General features: G+C 48.4%; 1 protein-coding gene across 1 annotated transcript in view; it reads left to right on the forward strand.

Annotated features, from left to right (window-relative positions):
- LOC143810255 (scavenger receptor cysteine-rich domain-containing group B protein-like) overlaps positions 1–18,794 on the forward strand; it is a 108,813-nt gene that overhangs the window by 42,028 nt on the left and 47,991 nt on the right. The window contains exons 3-5 of the mRNA XM_077293124.1: positions 6,518–7,075; positions 16,199–16,519; positions 16,593–16,913. Coding sequence (XP_077149239.1) covers positions 6,518–7,075; positions 16,199–16,519; positions 16,593–16,913 — 1,200 coding nt within the window. The remainder of the gene's footprint in view (positions 1–6,517; positions 7,076–16,198; positions 16,520–16,592; positions 16,914–18,794) is intronic.

The following is an 18,794-nucleotide window of genomic DNA, read 5'->3' on the forward strand; positions in this document are numbered from 1 at the left end:
GCCCGGGATGGTGAACAACTCCAAACTCTCCCTCGGCACTTAAAGGACCTCCGATTTATGGCCATAGATCAGGTAACCCTGGGTATTCGGGGTGCGAATCTGTTCAAGATTCTGTCCCAAGAGGAGAGCCGAAGGATTTTTAGGCTCAATACTTTGGTACCGGATGGATTAAATGAGAATCATGGTTTTGTTTTTTTTCTTTAATTTAATTTTTCTTCACTATGGGCTTGTCTGTTTGTATCAGTGTTTTAATTGTGTCCTGTTAGTGGTTTTACCCATCTTTTTGTTTTAGTGCTATTTATAGGTTTTACATTTTCCTCATTATCATTCCTTTAGATTCATGTTAATACCTGATGTGATGGGTGCCGCCGTTCTCCGATTGTGGGGTTGGAGTTGGATTGATGCCACTTTTTGTGGGATTCCTTGTGGTTCTCTGAGTGTGATAACTAGGAAAAGGAGGAAGAACAAAAATTCAGAACCTTTTGGAGAAGAAAAGGAAAAAAGAAAAAAAAATTGTTCATTTATTTGGGACAATTTTCATTATGTCAAATTGATTTCCTATTATTATTGTATTTGCTTGTTATTGCCACATGAATAACTATTAGAATTTTACTATGGGGGTCATAGCAGCGGTGGATCGCTTGCGTTCCACGGGCGCAGGAAGAAGTACCCCACGTGGTGCGGTGACATCTGGACATGCACCGCCTATTAACCAACGTCACTAAGCGGCTTACCCTTTCTATTGGTGCACTGTAGAGAATATATCAATACAGGCGCGATATGTAGTCATGCCGCCTCCACCGCGCACTTTACTATATAAACTAACACAGGCACGTCATTAAGCCACGGCTCCTGATGAAGACTGTTCAAAACGCGCGTAGGGGCTCCAGGCTGGGATTTACTTTACTAAAGACATGCGAGTTCTAACTTGGCTTGGTAATCTCTTATCACTCAAATTTCCACACCATGCACTGGGGCACTGTTTCTATAGGTATATTACACCTCTAGTGTCATCTCATTTAGCACTATAGCACTTTGCTTACAGGATCTTTGCTTTTTAAGCGCCATCTTACTTAAGTATCATGCCTATATAGGCATTTAAGATTAGTTCTGTATGCCCCAGTTTTGCCTTCCATGAGGAGTTTAATTTTATAGATATATATTACTTACTTCCCTTTGCCCTGCTATAGTAGCTTTACTCTAAATTGGAAACTTGGGCTGAAAGGTGGCAGATGAGGTTTAACAATGATAAATGTAAGGTTATACACATGGGAAGAAGGAATCAATATCACCATTACACACTGAACGGGAAACCACTGGGTAAATCTGACAGGGAGAAGGACTTGGGGATCCTAGTTAATGATAAACTTACCTGGAGCAGCCAGTGCCAGGCAGCAGCTGCCAAGGCAAACAGGATCATGGGGTGCATTAAAAGAGGTCTGGATACACATGATGAGAGCATTATACTGCCTCTGTACAAATCCCTAGTTAGACCGCTCATGGAGTACTGTGTACAGTTTTGGGCACCGGTGCTCAGGAAGGATATAATGGAACTAGAGAGAGTACAAAGGAGGGCAACAAAATGAATAAAGGGGATGGGGGAACTACAATACCCAGATAGATTAGCGAAATTAGGATTATTTAGTCTAGAAAAAAGACGACTGAGGGGCGATCTAATAACCATGTATAAGTATATAAGGGGACAATACAAATATCTCGCTGAGGATCTGTTTATACCAAGGAAGGTGATGGGCACAAGGGGGCATTCTTTGCGTCTGGAGGAGAGAAGGTTTTTCCACCAACATAGAAGAGGATTCTTTACTGTTAGGGCAGTGAGAATCTGGAATTGCTTGCCTGAGGAGGTGGTGATGGCGAACTCAGTCGAGGGGTTCAAGAGAGGCCTGGATGTCTTCCTGGAGCAGAACAATATTGTATCATACAATTATTAGGTTCTGTAGAAGGACGTAGATCTGGGGATTTATTATGATGGAATATAGGCTGAACTGGATGGACAAATGCCTTTTTTCGGCCTTACTAACTATGTTACTATGTTACTATGGTATGGATTTTACATGTGAGTAAATAATAAACTTTATATTTGTGTTTAAAAAACTCTTTGACCTCTTCTGTGTTTTTACACCCAGTGAGGCCTTTTTTTTTGTGATATTGGTATTTGAGTTTTTCCCATTTAATGGTATTGATACCCATTCCGGGAAATTTTTGTGCTTAGCTGTCTCTTCTCATGTTCATACATAACCCTTCTCCTGCTCATACCCTGCTCATACCTTCCCCTTCCCCTGCTCATACCTTCCCCTTCTCATGTTTATACATAACCCTTCCCCAGCTCATACCTTCCCCTTCCCCAGCTCATACCTTCCCCTTCCCCAGCTCATACCTTCCCCTTCCCCAGCTCATACCTTCCCCTTCTCATGTTTATACCTGACCCTTCTTATATTCATACTGAACCCTTCTCCTGCTCATACCTTCCCCTTCCCCAGCTCATACCTTCCCCTTCTCATGTTTATACATAACCCTTCCCCAGCTCATACCTTCCCCTTCTCATGTTTATACCTGACCCTTCTTATATTCATACTGAACCCTTCTCCTGCTCATACCTTCCCCAGCTCATACCTTCTCCTTCTCATGTTTATACATAACCCTTCCCCAGCTCATACCTTCCCCTTCCCCAGCTCATACCTTCCCCTTCCCCAGCTCATACCTTCCCCTTCCCCAGCTCATACCTTCCCCTTCCCCAGCTCATACCTTCCCCTTCTCATGTTTATACCTGCCCCTTCTTATATTCATACTGAACCCTTCTCCTGCTCATATCTTCCCCTTCCCCAGCTCATACCTTCCCCTTCTCATGTTCATACATAACCCTTCTCCTGCTCATACCTTCCCCTTCCCCTGCTCATACCTTCCCCTACTCATGTTTACACCTGCCCTTTCTTATTTTCATACTGAACCCTTCCCCAGCTCTTACCTTCCGCTTCTCCTGTTTATACCTGCCCCTTCTTATATTCATACATAACTCTTCTCCTGCTCATACCTTCCCCTTCTCCTTCTCATATCTGACCCTTCTCTTGCTCATACCTTCCCCTTCTCCTTCTCATATCTGACTCTTCTCCTGCTCATACCTTCCCCTTCTCCTCCTCATATCTGACCCTTCTCCTGCTCATACCTTCCCCTTCTCCTCCTCATATCTGACTCTTCTCCTGCTCATACCTTCCCCTTCCCCAGCTCATACCTTCCCCTTCTCATGTTTACACCTGCCCTTTCTTATATTCATACATAACCCTTCTCTTGCTCATACCTTCCCCTTCTCCTGTTTATACCTGCCCCTTCTTATATTTATACATAGCTCTTCTCCTGCTCATACCTTCCCCTTCTCCTCCTCATATCTGACCCTTCTCCTGCTCATACCTTCCCCTTCTGCTTATACCTTCCCCTTCTCCTCCTCATATCTGACCCTTCTCCTGCTCATACCTTCCCCTTCTCCTGCTTATACCTTCCCCTTCTCCTCCTCATATCTGGCCCTTCTCCTGCTCATACCTTCCCCTTCTCCTCCTCATATCTGACCCTTCTCCTGCTCATACCTTCCCCTTCTCCTGCTTATACCTTCCCCTTCTCCTGCTCATACCTTCCCCTTCTCCTCCTCATATCTGACCCTTCTCCTGCTCATACCTTCCCCTTCTCCTGCTTATACCTTCCCCTTCTCCTTCTCATATCTGACTCTTCTCCTGCTCATACCTTCCCCTTCTCCTTCTCATATCTGACTCTTCTCCTGCTCATACCTTCCCCTTCTCCTCCTATCTGACTCTTCTCCTGCTCATACTTTCCCCTTCTCCTCCTCATATCTGACTCTTCTCCTGCTCATACCTTCCCCTTCTCCTCCTACCTGACTCTTCTCCTGCTCATACCTTCCCCTTCTCCTCCTATCTGACTCTTCTCCTGCTCATACCTTCCCCTTCTCCTTCTCATATCTGACCCTTCTCCTGCTCATACCTTCCCCTTCTCCTCCTATCTGACTCTTCTCCTGCTCATATCTTCCCCTTCTCCTCCTATCTGACTCTTCTCCTGCTCATATCTTCCCCTTCTCCTCCTATCTGACCCTTCTCCTGCTCATACCTTCCCCTTCTCCTCCTCATATCTGACCCTTCTCCTGCTCATACCTTCCCCTTCTCCTCCTATCTGACCCTTCTCCTCCTATCTGACCCTTCTCCTGCTCATACCTTCCCCTTCTCCTCCTATCTGACCCTTCTCCTGCTCATACCTTCCCCTTCTCCTCCTCATATCTGACCCTTCTCCTGCTCATACCTTCCCCTTCTCCTCCTCATATCTGACTCTTCTCCTGCTCATACCTTCCCCTTCTCCTCCTCATATCTGACCCTTCTCCTGCTTATACCTTCTCCTTCTCATATCTGACCCTTCTCCTGCTCATACCTTCCCCTTCTCCTCCTATCTGACTCTTCTCCTGCTCATACCTTCCCCTTCTCCTCCTCATATCTGACCCTTCTCCTGCTCATACCTTCCCCTTCTCCTCCTCATATCTGACCCTTCTCCTGCTCATACCTTCCCCTTCTCCTTCTCATATCTGACCCTTCTCCTGCTCATACCTTCCCCTTCTCCTCCTATCTGACTCTTCTCCTGCTCATACCTTCCCCTTCTCCTCCTCATATCTGACCCTTCTCCTGCTCATACCTTCCCCTTCTCCTCCTCATATCTGACTCTTCTCCTGCTCATACCTTCCCCTTCTCCTCCTCATATCTGACCCTTCTCCTGCTTATACCTTCTCCTTCTCATATCTGACCCTTCTCCTGCTCATACCTTCCCCTTCTCCTCCTATCTGACTCTTCTCCTGCTCATACCTTCCCCTTCTCCTTCTCATATCTGACCCTTCTCCTGCTCATACCTTCCCCTTCTCCTCCTATCTGACTCTTCTCCTGCTCATACCTTCCCTTTCTCCTCCTCATATCTGACCCTTCTCCTGCTCATATCTTCCCCTTCTCCTCCTATCTGACCCTTCTCCTGCTCATACCTTCCCCTTCTCCTCCTCATATCTGACCCTTCTCCTGCTCATACCTTCCCCTTCTCCTCCTATCTGACTCTTCTCCTGCTCATACCTTCCCCTTCTCCTTCTCATATCTGACCCTTCTCCTGCTCATACCTTCCCCTTCTCCTCCTATCTGACCCTTCTCCTGCTCATACCTTCCCCTTCTCCTCCTATCTGACCCTTCTCCTGCTCATACCTTCCCTTTCTCCTCCTCATATCTGACCCTTCTCCTGCTCATACCTTCCCCTTCTCCTTCTCATATCTGACTCTTCTCCTGCTCATACCTTCCCCTTCTCCTCCTATCTGACTCTTCTCCTGCTCATACCTTCCCCTTCTCCTTCTCATATCTGACCCTTCTCCTGCTCATACCTTCCCCTTCTCCTCCTATCTGACTCTTCTCCTGCTCATACCTTCCCTTTCTCCTCCTCATATCTGACCCTTCTCCTGCTCATACCTTCCCCTTCTCCTCCTCATATCTGACCCTTCTCCTGCTCATACCTTCCCCTTCTCCTCCTCATATCTGACTCTTCTCCTGCTCATACCTTCCCCTTCTCCTTCTCATATCTGACCCTTCTCCTGCTCATACCTTCCCCTTCTCCTCCTATCTGACTCTTCTCCTGCTCATACCTTCCCCTTCTCCTCCTCATATCTGACTCTTCTCCTGCTCATACCTTCCCCTTCTCCTCCTCATATCTGACCCTTCTCCTGCTCATACCTTCCCCTTCTCCTCCTCATATCTGACTCTTCTCCTGCTCATACCTTCCCCTTCTCCTCCTCATATCTGACTCTTCTCCTGCTCATACCTTCCCCTTCTCCTCCTCATATCTGACCCTTCTCCTGCTCATACCTTCCCCTTCTCCTCCTCATATCTGACTCTTCTCCTGCTTATACCTTCCCCTTCTCCTCCTATCTGACTCTTCTCCTGCTTATACCTTCTCCTTCTACTGCTCATACCTTCCCCTTCTCCTCCTCATATCTGACTCTTCTCCTGCTCATACCTTCCCCTTCTCCTCCTCATATCTGACTCTTCTCCTGCTTATACCTTCTCCTTCTTCTGCTCATACCTTCCCCTTCTCCTGCTCATATCCAACCATTTTCCTGCTCATGTCTACTCCTTCCTCTGCTCTGTGAGGTCCACAGACTCTACTGTGCTCATATTATAACTACTTACTACTGCACACACTCAGCATCCCATAGACTTCTATGGGTTGAATTGACTGCAATAGATCCCTCAGAAAGGTATGAGAAGCTGAGCTTGCACAAATCCCCTTTATTTGCTGCTGGGGTTGAAGGTAATGCTGCAATACTGTTATTAGAATTAGGTTACAGAGTTGCATTCATATTAATAGTGACTTTATTAATGGTATTTTAGGTAGTGGGAAAGAATTGCATTATTAGCTCTGCTACCAGTGCACAAAGGCCTTCTGGACATGAATAACATGAGCATTGTCCTGTCTCCCACAGCTTGTTCCCATGGGGTCCACCAATCAGCTGAGATTGTCGTCTACGCTGACAGCTTCCGACACGGCCAAAATTACCATTTATTGGAGCCGGTCAGGGGGTTCATAGAACATCTTCAGAATGTCACCGACCATCGGGTTATGCTGCACTTGCATGACTACGACTTCAAGAAGCTCCAAGAGCATTTCCGTAGCCATGGGGGAATGGTCGGATTCATCCCCCAGAAGGAGTACATTGTGGATTTCATTAACTCCATGACATGGAGACCCCAGAGCGGCATCACTCATAAGTCATACATCCTTATCCTCATGGTTAATTATGTCTACCCTTACTCGTCCATGAAGCCCAAAATACACAAACTAAAGAGGGCCGGGGTGGAGATATTTGTGATGAAATTCAATATTCTCCAGGACTATGAGTATTATGATATTGTGTCCTACCCACAGAAGACCCATCTATATAGCATGCTGGAGCACACAAGTCCTGAAAGAGCTCTGTCCGTGCTGGCCCAGTCTGTGTGTCGGAGCATCGAGGCAAAAGAAAAGAGTGCCAAAAAGGCTCGTAAGTCTCTTGTCTGTGATTGCAATTGGATGAAATGGAGAATAGGGAACTCCAGAAATACCGATCTGGGTGGCAACCTTCTCCCATACCAGAACTTGGGAAATATCGGTCCTGGCGACATCACTCTCCTGCTATAGTGGAACCTGGGGATGCCAGTCCTGACAGAATTATTTTCCTATTATACTGAACGCCAGAAATACCGCTCCTGGCGGCATCATTCTTATATACCAGACCCGGGGAACTGCCAGCCCTGGCGGTATCCTTCCCATATACCAGACCGTGGGAAATTCCAGTTCTGGCAACATCTCTCTCCTGCTATACTAGAACATGGGGATACCAGTCCTGGAAGAATCCTTTTCCTATTATACTGAACCCCATAAATACCGCTCCTGGCTGCATCCTTCTCATATACCCGATCCAGGGAAATACCGATCCTGGCGGCATCCTTTTCATATACCAGATCAGGGAAAATACCGGTCCTGGCAGAATCCTTTTCCCACTATAATAAACCCCATAAATACCAGTCCTGATAGAATCCTTCTCATATACCAGACCCAGGGAAATACCAGTCCTGGCAGTATCCTTCCCATATACCAGACCCTGGGAAATGCCAGTTCTGGCGGCATCTCTCTCCTGCTATACTGGAACCTTTGGGATACCAGTCCTGGCAGAATCCTTTTCCTATTATAGTGAAAGCCAGAAATACCGGTCTTGGCAGCATCCTTCTCATATACCAGACCCAGGGAAATACCGGTCCTGGCAGAATCCTTCTCATATACCAGACCCCAGAAAATACTGGTCTTGGCAGAATCCTTTTCCTATTATACCGAACCCCATAAATACTGCTCCTGATAGCGTCCTTCTGATCTACCAGACCCGGTGAAATACTGGTCCTGGCAGAATCCTTTTCCTATTATACTGAACCCCATAAATACTGCTCCTGACAGCATCCTTCTGATCTACCAGACCCCATGAAATATTGATCCTGGCAGAATCCTTTTCCTATTATACTGAACCCCATAAATACTGCTCCTGACGGCATCCTTCTGATCTACCAGACCCGGTGAAATACCGGTCTTGGCGGAATCCTTCTCATATATCTGACTTGGGAAAATACCAGTCCTGGCAGCATTCTTCTCATATACCAGACCCTGTGAATCCTTTTTCTATTATACTGCTCCTGATGGCAACCTTCTCATATACCAGACCATGTGAAATACCGGTCCTCGCGGCATCCTTCTCATATACCAGACCCTGGAACATACTGGTCCTGGCAGAATCCTTTTCTTACTATACTAAACCCCATAAATACCGTTCCTGGCGGCATTCTTCTCATATATCAGACCCGGGAAAATACCAGTCCTGGCAGCATTCTTCTCATATATCAGACCTCGGGAAATACTGGTCCTGGCAGAATCCTTTTCCTACTATACTAAACCCCTTAAATACCAGTCCTGATGGCATCCTTCTCATATACGAGACTCAGGGAAATACCAGTCCTGGCAGTATCCTTCCCATATACAAGACCCTGGGAAATGCCAGTTCTGGCATCTCTCTCCTGCTATACTGGAACCTGAGAGATACCAGTCCTGCTAGAATCCTTTTCCTATTACACTGAAAGCCAGAAATACCGGTCCTGGCAGCATCCTTCTCATATACCAGACCCGGGGAAATACCAGTCCAGATAGCATCCTTCAAATATACAAGACCCTGAGAAATACCAGTTCTGGCGGCATCATTCTCTTGTTATACTGGAACTTGAAAGATACCAGTCTTGGTGGTATCCTCCTCCTATTATACCAAACCCCAGAAATAAGGGTCCTGGCGGCATCCTCCTCCTATTACACCAAACGCCAGAAATAAGCATCCCGGCGGCACCCTTCTCATATACTAGACCTCGAGAAATATCAGTCGTGGCAGGATCGTTCTGATTTACCGAACTCCAGGTATGGTAATTCCTGGCGGTATTCTTCTCATGTTATACCGGACCTCAGAATTACTGGTCCTGGTGACATCCTTTTCCTATATTGGAACACAAGAAATACCGGTCCCGGTGATATCCTTCTCCTATATCAGACTTCATGAAGTACCAATCCTGGCGGCATCGTTCTCCTACATCATACCTTGGGAAATACCAGTCTTGACAACTTCCTTCTCCTATAAAATTGTGCCTGGTGTCATCCTTCTCCTGTTATACCGGACCCCAGACTTACTGGCCCTGGTGACATCCTTTTCATATATCAGACTATGCGAAATACCGCTTTTGGTGACATCCTTCTCCTATACCAGACCCTGGAAAATACCAGTCCTGGCAGCATCCTTGTCATATACTAGATCCCACGAAATACCAGTGCTAGCAGAATCTATCTCCTGTTATACCGAACCTCATAAATAACGGTCCTAGTCACATCCTTCTCATATACCAGACCCCAGGAAATATTGGTCTGAGTGACATCATTCTCCTGTTATACCAAACCCTGCAAAATATCGGTCCTGGAGGCATCCTTCTCCTACTATACCAAATCCCGGGAAACAACTCTCATGTTATACCAATAAGACACCAGAAAATATCGGTCCTGGCGGCTTCCTTTTCCTTTTGTGCTAAACCCCAGAAATACCAGTCCTGGCAGCATCCTTCTCCTGTTATACTAAACCCCAGGAATAACAGTCCTGCAGGTATCCTTATCCTAATATACTGAACCCCGGGAAATACCAGTCCTGGAGACATCCTTCTCATGTTTTACCGGACCCTTGAAGATACCATGGTCCTGGCAGGATCCTTATCCTACTATGCTGGACCCTGGGAAATACTGGTCCTGGTGGCATCCTTCTCCTATATCAGAGCCCGGGAAATAACAATCCTAGTGCAATCTAACTCCTGTTGTACCGAACCCCAGAAATAGCGGTCCTAGTCTCATCCTTCTAATATGCCAGACCCGGGAAATATCGTTCCTGGTGACATCCTTCCCCTGTTATACCAAGCCCTGCAAAATACCATTGTGAGCGGCATCCTTTTCATGTTATACCAGACCCCAGAAAATATCGATCATGGCGGCTTCCTTCTCCTGTTGTGTTAAAACACAAGAAATGCTAGTCCTGGCAGCATCCATCTCCTGCTCTGCCAAACCCCAGAAAGAGCGGTCCTGGAGTTATCGTTATCCTACTATTCTGAACCCTGGGAATACCAGTCCTGGAGACATCCTTCTCTGGTTATACCAGACCCCGGAAGATACTGCAAACCTGGCAGCATTCTTATCCTACTATGCTGGATCCTGTGAAATACTGGTCCTGGTGGCATCCTTCTCCCCCTATACTAGACCCCAGGAAATGTAATTCCTGGCAGCATTCTTTTCTTGTTATACCGAACCCCAGAATTAATGGTCGTGGCAACATTCTTTTCCTCTATTAGAACACAAGAAATACTGGTCCCGGCGACATCCTTCAACTATATCAGACCCCATGAAATACTGATCCTGGCGGCATCCTTCTCCTACATTAGTGCTTGGAAAATACCAGTCTTAACAACATCCTTCTCCTACACCATACCCTGGAAAATACCAGTCCTAGCAGAATCTATCTCCTGTTATTCTGAACCCAAGAAATAGCGGTCCTAGTCTCACCCTTCTAATATGCCAGACCCCAGGAAATACCGATCCTGGTGACATTGTTCTCCTATTATACCAAATCCCAGGAAATACCAATCCTAGCAGAATATATCTCCTGTTATTCTGAACCCAAGAAATAACGGTCGTAGTCACATCCTTCTCATATACCAGACCTCAGGAAATACCGATCCTGGAGGTATCCTTATCCTACTATACTGAACCCTGGGAAATATCTGTCCCCTGGAGGCATCCTTGTCGTATTTTACTGGACCCCGGAAGATACCGCGGTCCTGGCAGTATCCTTATCCTACTATGCTGGACCCTGAGAAATACTGGTGCTGGTGGTATCCTTCTCCGCCTATACCGGACACCAAGAAATATCAGGTCTTGCAGAAACGTTCTACTTTTATACCAAACAACAGAAAATACCAGTCCTGCCAGCATGAAGGACCTCAAGGAAAATTCCTTCTCAAATAATGAGATGAATTTGGCACATAGTCTAGGCAGTCTGCGCTGCCCTGTACATTAATACTGTAGCGCCCCCACTGCCGCAGGGCCGAGGGGTACCCGGTACCGGGCCTCTGAGTCTCTGCTCTGGGGTTGTCACGGTGGCTAGACCCGGTCCGTGACCCTGCCGTGGGGCGCACAGTGAATAAAAGATATGTGGATAGTGGTGGTGACGCTGTAGTGGTGCAGTGCAGTAAATAACGAGGACACCAGGTTGCAGTCTCTTTACCTCTTTACTGAAGATCTCTGAGTCCTCAGTCCGGAATACGGTTCACCAGGCTGCGCAAGTCCGGCCGGTCCAATGGCACCTCCAGAGTTCTCTTCACAGGTGGAAATCTGTGCCTTCCTTCTAGCGCTATGTGTTGTAGTCCTCCCCTGCTGTGCTTACAGAAAGTCCCCACAACTGTTGTGTCTGTTTCTTAAGTTCCTTCACAACTCGATTAGATGATGTTCTGCTAATCCTCCGTCCCTCCCTGATGTTCTGGTTGGAACGGCACCCGTTTGACGGGTAGGCTCGGAGCTCTTCCGGGACCCTAGAGTCGCCCCTCTCCACAAGTTGCCCCCCAAGACTGCATAGGTGATATAAGTTAGACAGCCCGCCTTAAACTGACTGTCCTGCCGCTGTTTAGAGTATTGCTTGAAGCTGAATGTTATGATACTCCCTCGGCGTTCCGGCCACCGGTAGTGCGCCTCAGTAGGGTGTTGCTTCGGTCTTACAGCACGACCCCTACTGGTATTTCTCCTTTTGCGTGATCTCGTTTCTCACTCAGCACAATCTATCTCGCTTCTGATCCTTCCTTGGGTACCGCCGCTATACTGAGCAGGCACGGTCCCGTTACGTTCGTTCTTGTTGCCAAGCCTCTGCCAGGATCCCACCCCTGGCAGAGACCCTACTGTATCTTCCCCCACAACACCCTCTGCCACAAGGTGTTGCCTGGTTCCAACCCAGTCAGCTTTCTCATCTAACTTCCTGCCTGACCCCCAGTTTACCCACTATGGTGGGGAGTGGCCTAATGAATAGCACCCTTAGCTCCCCCCGGAGGCCCGGCTGTGAAATGTATTGGTGTCTGTGATACCTGATCCGATGAACTCCTTCAGTGCCATCAGACGTACCATAGCTCCCCTTTAGTGGCGGAGCCACAGTACTGCAACGACCAGGACTCTGGGGCGCTGCACTCCCCCCTGGTTAAACACAGTACTCCGGGACTGGGAAGAAAACAACAATACAAGTTAGCAAAAAGACATACAGTTTGGTTGAGTGCAATAACAATAAGTATACTTGAACAGGCTTCCCTTTATGGGAGGTGAGGACACTTGAACGTTACAAACATGGTTAAATATCATAGCAACATGCTATAAATAACTCTTCTTACCCAACCGGGTATTCTACTAAGTGCAAAATTGTTGAACAATAATTTAACATTGCCTTTAAGGACTTACACTCTGAATCCACTAAAGACCTTCCTATAATCACATTATAAGGTAATTTAACTTTTTCATTCTCCTTCTTTAGATCTGCAGGACCGCCTGTCCTATCGGCACCAGACCTTCTGCCTCTCCTTTCGGTTACAGGACCGCTCCTTTCAGCCCGAGCCTTCTGTCTTTTCAACTACTATACACAGTATAGAACATAACATTACTTTCAGTTTAAGAGCACTAAGTCATCTCTACATGACTCCTATGAGGACTCAGGGTTTACCTTCTATCCTAACTATCTATCAGCATTATCAAAACATTTCCTATTGAACATTAAGCCTTCTCATTATCTTTCTATCATGCATGCTGGACACCACGTCTATCCCTACGGGCCCACTGCATCCTCCTTCTATCTTTCACTTTTCCTTCTTTAGAGAACATTATCAGTATTTCTTCACAATTTAACTAGTCAAATACATATAACTTTCTCATGTAAACATTATCATCACGTTCTTTGGTCAAGACATTATTGCTTCCAGTCTTAAAGCAATATCACGGTTTAAGCGCAACAAATGAACATCCCCTTTAAGAGGGGAACAAGTCTCTATGAGGTAGCGTATCTTCTCAAGCTACCAGTCCATACTCAGCAAAGGTTCCAGTGTGGTATCTTCACAAAGAGTCCTTCTTTAAGTAAAACCAGTAGGGAGCGCCTTTAATAAGGTGCAAACTATGTACAAGAAGTTCGGATCATGCACTGTTCATGATTTCAGCAGTTCTTTTCAACTAGAAACTTGTGTAAAAACTTTTGGAAAAAACAAACAAAACAATAGGGATCCCGGGTCAACAAGAGGATCCCCTTTAGAGTTAACCCTGGACGGGTTCAGCAGCACAATCAGGAAACAACAAACCAACAGTTAAGAACTATGTACATATTTAAAGCGGTCATGCTTACTCGTTTTTCGGGGAGGAGGGTGGTTTCCTCCCGGGCCTCACCAGACCAACGGGTCGTCCTGCTGGTTCGAGGATCGGGTCCCGCCCCAACAACGACAGGATCCCTCGCCGGGATGTTCTTTTCGCCGAGGCTCCGGCACGCCCCCAAGGTACATGGTGAGTCCGGGTTCCCCGCTGTTCTTCAGGGCCAGGTTCTGCGTTTTTTTTAGTAGGAGATTCATCCTCTGATGTTCTGGCAGCGTCTTGGAGTGCGACGCACCGCTGGACGCCCCGCGCCATCCAGCCAGCCTCTCCCGTAGCCCTCCTCCATCTAGTGTACGTTACTGCATCACCTGGCTCCAGGTCGCGAGGGAATCTTCCCCCGCAGGGCTCCACCTCCTCCCGGTCCACGTGGACTTGTAGCGGCTCCCCAATCTCCTGTATAACCCCGCGTCCATGTCGGGGGTTGAAGGAGACCACTACACCCCAGTGGGACAAGGGGGCCTCCGCAACGGTGGTTAGGTCAACCTGGGTTACCGGTTGTGGTCGGGCTCGCCATGCAGCCATCAAGCGCCGCAGGTGTTCGGCCTCGGGCATGAGCTTCAGGCCTGGTGTCTGCAGCACACTTTCAGCCGCGACCAGGTTGGGAGGAGCAGGGGGCACTGGAGACAAGCAGACCTCCGTAGGCTGGCCCAGCCGAGCGATCACGCGGGCATCGGCCTCCAGGCGGGCAGCGATCCGCCGGGCTTCGGCCGCGGCCATACACTCTTCCGACGGCGGCCGGGGAGGTCGGCCCATCGTTGGCTCCGTAAGGGTCAGCTCCCGCAGTGACGGCGTACCCTGGGCCACCTCGGGCTGTCCAGCCTCTCTCCGAGTTCGATCATCCCCATGCGGTGCTTCCGGCGTCGCCATCTTTAGCTCCTCTCCAATGTCTTCTTCCCGCAGTCTCTTTCGTGGGCGGCCCCGTCTCCATGGTCTCCACCCTCCAAACAGGATCAGGAGGCGGACCTCGGCTGTTGACGGACACGTCCGCAGGACACAGAAATATTTAGACTGGGCGGCCATCGTTGTTCGCGCTCTCCAGCTTGCCTACGCCTACTCCACGCCCCTCCTCTTCTCCTGCACTCTCCTCAGCGCTGCAATGGCGGCGGATTTTTGGCGGTAAATGGCGCAGCCTACAGTCTCTCAATAAAGTACAGTAAATCACAGTTCCAAGGCACACATGACCTGACTCTTCAGGCTTAAGTAGATCCTGTTCGTGACGCCAAGTTGTAGCGCCCCCACTGCAACAGGGCCGAGGGGTACCCGGTACCAGGCCTCTGAGTCTCTGCTCTGGGGTTGTCACGGTGGCTAGGCCCCGGTCCGTGACCCTGCCGTGGGGCGCACAGTGAATAAAAGATATGTGGATAGTGGTGGTGACGCTGTAGTGGTGCAGTGCAGTAAATAACGAGGACACCAGGTTGCAGTCTCTTTACCTCTTTACTGAAGATCTCTGAGTCCTCAGTCCGGAATACGGTTCACCAGGCTGCGCAAGTCCGGCTGGTCCAATGGCACCTCCAGAGTTCTCTTCACAGGTGGAAATCTGTGCCTTCCTTCTAGCGCTATGTGTTGTGGTCCTTCCCTGCTGTGCTTACGGAAAGTCCCCCACAACTGTTGTGTCTGTTTCTTAAGTTCCCTCACAACTCGATTAGATGATGTTCTGCTAATCCTCCGTCCCTCCCTGATGTTCTGGTTGGGACGGCACCCGTTTGACGGGTAGGCTCGGAGCTCTTCCGGGACCCTAGAGTCGCCCCTCTCCACAAGTTGCCCCCCAAGACTGCATAGGTGATTTAGGTTAGACAGCCCGCCTTAAACTGACTGTCCTGCCGCTGTTTGGAGTATTGCTTGAAGCTGAATGTTATGATACTCCCTCGGCGTTCCGGCCACCGGTAGTGCGCCTCAGTAGGATGTTGCTTCAGTCTTACAGCACGACTCCTACTGGTATTTCTCCTTTTGCGTGATCTCGTTTCTCACTCAGCACAATCTATCTCGCTTCTGATCCTTCCTTGGGCACCGCCGCTATGCTGAGCAGGCACGGTCCCGTTACGTTCTTTCTTGTTGCCAAGCCTCTGCCAGGATCCCACCCCTGGCAGAGACCCTACTGTATCTTCCCCCACAACACCCTCTGCCACAAGGTGTTGCCTGGTTCCAACCCAGTCAGCTTTCTCATCTAACTTCCTGCCTGACCCCCAGTTTACCCACTATGGTGGGGAGTGGCCTAATGAATAGCACCCTTAGCTCCCCCCGGAGGCCCGGCTGTGAAATGTATTGGTGTCTGTGATACCTGATCCGATGAACTCCTTCAGTGCCATCAGACGTACCATAGCTCCCCTTTAGTGGCGGAGCCACAGTACTGCAACGACCAGGACTCTGGGGCGCTGCACTACCGCTGTGTGGTATGTCTGCTACGTTCTTCTTCATAGAGGAAGGAAAGTGACAACCATTTGAGGCACATTTCTATCCTGGAGCAGAAGTTGTCATGGTTGTCATTTCCACCTTCCATAGTGTTCCTGGAATATCTAAAATGTAAAGTACAAGCCTCATGACCAGCATGGACCCTTCTCCAGCCAGTTGAGTGATGGTGCTGGATGGATAACATGTGATCTCTGATCCTTCTGTCCTTCAGTCTTTTCTCAGGTAAGGTTGTCAGGTGGCGATGACCACTGTAGGGGAAGAGTGGAGCTTCTCTACAACGATACCTGGGGCTGGCTCAGTGATCAACACTGGGATGGGCATGGAGCGGATGTCATCTGCCGGCAGCTAGGGTGTGGACCTTCTCTGGAAGTCATGAAAGAAGATGCATTCGGACCAGGGTCTGGAAATGTCCTGGAGCAAATCGACTGTACTGGAGATGAGCATGATGTTTCAGAGTGTTTACTGGGAAGATGGAGTGAACCAGACTCAGAGAGTCCTGAAAAGAGTGCGGGGGTCAGCTGCCTGTCTTCAGGTTGGTCTTAAAATCTATCTTGATGTTCCCCTAGGACATTTACTAACATGTCTCCTGTCCTCCTTACACTTAGGTGTTGGCAGTGTACGACTGGTCAATGGCTCCGGACCTTGCGATGGGATAGTGGAAGTTTCCATCAATAACACATGGAATAGACTCTGCCTATGGAACTTTGATGTACGTGAGGGCTCGGTGGTCTGCAGACAAATGGGTTGTGGACCTCTTGTGAAAATGCAGGAAAACATAGTGGGAGAAACTGATATTAGGTTCAAGATGGTGAAAGAAACACTTTGTTCTGGGGCAGAATCTCAGCTATCTGAATGCAGCCTTAGTCTCTGGAGCTCACAGCCATGCCTCAACAACATCCATGCAGGCGTTGTCTGCTCCACATCAGGTGCGTAACCGCAGAGGTTGTCATATCCTTTATCTACACATTGAAGGGTTATCATGTCTACTAAAAGTGAAGCAGGGACAAGAAAAAGGCTGCGGCAGAGGGCCCCCAGGAGCTCGTAGTCGTCAGATCCACACAGAAGCTTGCAAACGGTTCAGATTTCCTGTGCGGCACTTTGATCCTACGGTTCTGAATGATGGGATCTAAAAGTGACAGAAATAGACACAGCAGGACTAACTAGAAAACAACTTTAGTCAAAGTGAGGTAGACGCTGAGCTTGCTGGTTACACAAAAACAAGAACAGTTGCTAAAATACTTATCCGGCACCCCTCACCTCCAAAAAGGCACCATGTTAGCAGCATCTCTCACTGCAAGGAAAGTAAAGGGCACTTTAAAGGGAACCTGTCACCCCCCAAAATCGTATATGAGCTGCGGCCACCGGCATCAGGGGCTTATCTCCAGCATTCTGTAATGCATTCTGTAATGCTGTAGATAAGCCCCCGATGTAACCAGAAAAATGAGAAATAAAGGTTGTATTATACTCACCCAGGGGCGGACCGGTCCGGGTCCGATGGGCGTTGCGGTCCGGGTCCTGCGCCTCCCATCTTCATGCGATGTCGTCCTCTTCTTGTCTTCCTGCCGTGGCTCCGGCGCAGGAGTACTTTGTCCTGTTGAGGGCAGAGCAAAATACTGCAGTGCGCAGGAAAGATCAGAGAGGCCCACTTCCAGAAGGCACGTGACTTGGTAGGAATAATGCTTAGCAATTATACTAGGAGGCACACAGCCAGGTGTTTGCACTGCTAAGAGGCACACAGCTTGGTGTTTGCACTACTAGGAGGCGCAGAGCTTGGACCTTCATGGTTAGACCACTGAAAGTCACAGAGTTTGATGTTACATTACTTGTAGGCTAGGTGGTTAACGGGTCAGGGGAATCTGCCAATATCTCCAGCTCAGATCCATGATGGTCAGGTACTCTGCCCCCGACAACTGAACGAGCAGGTCTTCGATGTGCAGCATAGAGTATGCTTCAGTGACCGTGACAGCGTTTAATCCCCTGTAGTCAATGCAGAACTGGGTTGTTCGGTCCTTCTTTGAGACGAAGTCTACGGGTGAGGCACAAGCGCTGATGGATGCTTGAATTACCCCCCAGCTTCAGCATCTCCTCAATCTCCTGGTGCATGTGCTGCTGCACCTCCATGGAGATCCAATATGCGGAACAGGGATTGGGAGGTGATCCCCAGTGTCCACATGATGGACAGCTGATTTTGTATTTCTGGGCTTTTTGCTGAATAACTCTCGGAAGGGGTGTAGGGTTGACCACAGCTGGAACCTTTGGTCCAACATGAGCTGGTAGCAAACCTGCACATCCTAAATGGTGCCATCTGCCCTAGCCTGGACAAGCATATCCGGGAGGGTCTCTGCCTCTCCCTCTTCTGGCAGGTTGCATTCGGCGAGGGCACAGGCCTCCCGCTCATGATATGTGTTGTGAATTTGGATTCTGGGCTCCCCCGGTGGCCGCTTGTGGAATTGGACCTGTCATCCTCTTTCCTGTTTCACCTGATTCCATCAGTAGTGGGTGTCGCTATTTAAGCTCATTTCTCTGGTGGTTTCTTGCCGGTCAACAATGTTATCTGATGCCTCTCAGTGCTTGTTCCTGCTTCTAGACTACTACTAGATAAGTTGGACTTTTGTCCATGTTTTGTTTTGCCTATTTGTTCCAGTTCACAGCTGAAGTTTTGTTACTGTGTCTGGAAAGCTCTCGTTGATCAGGGATTGCTACTCTGGCGTTATGAGTTAATGCCAGAGTTTAAGGTAATCTCTGGATGGTGTTTTGTTAGTGTTTTTCTGCTGACCATGAAAGTATACTATCTGTCTTCTGCTATC

This window comes from Ranitomeya variabilis, chromosome 2, assembly GCF_051348905.1.
Source record: "Ranitomeya variabilis isolate aRanVar5 chromosome 2, aRanVar5.hap1, whole genome shotgun sequence".
In the NCBI taxonomy this organism is placed as follows: Eukaryota; Metazoa; Chordata; class Amphibia; order Anura; family Dendrobatidae; genus Ranitomeya; species Ranitomeya variabilis.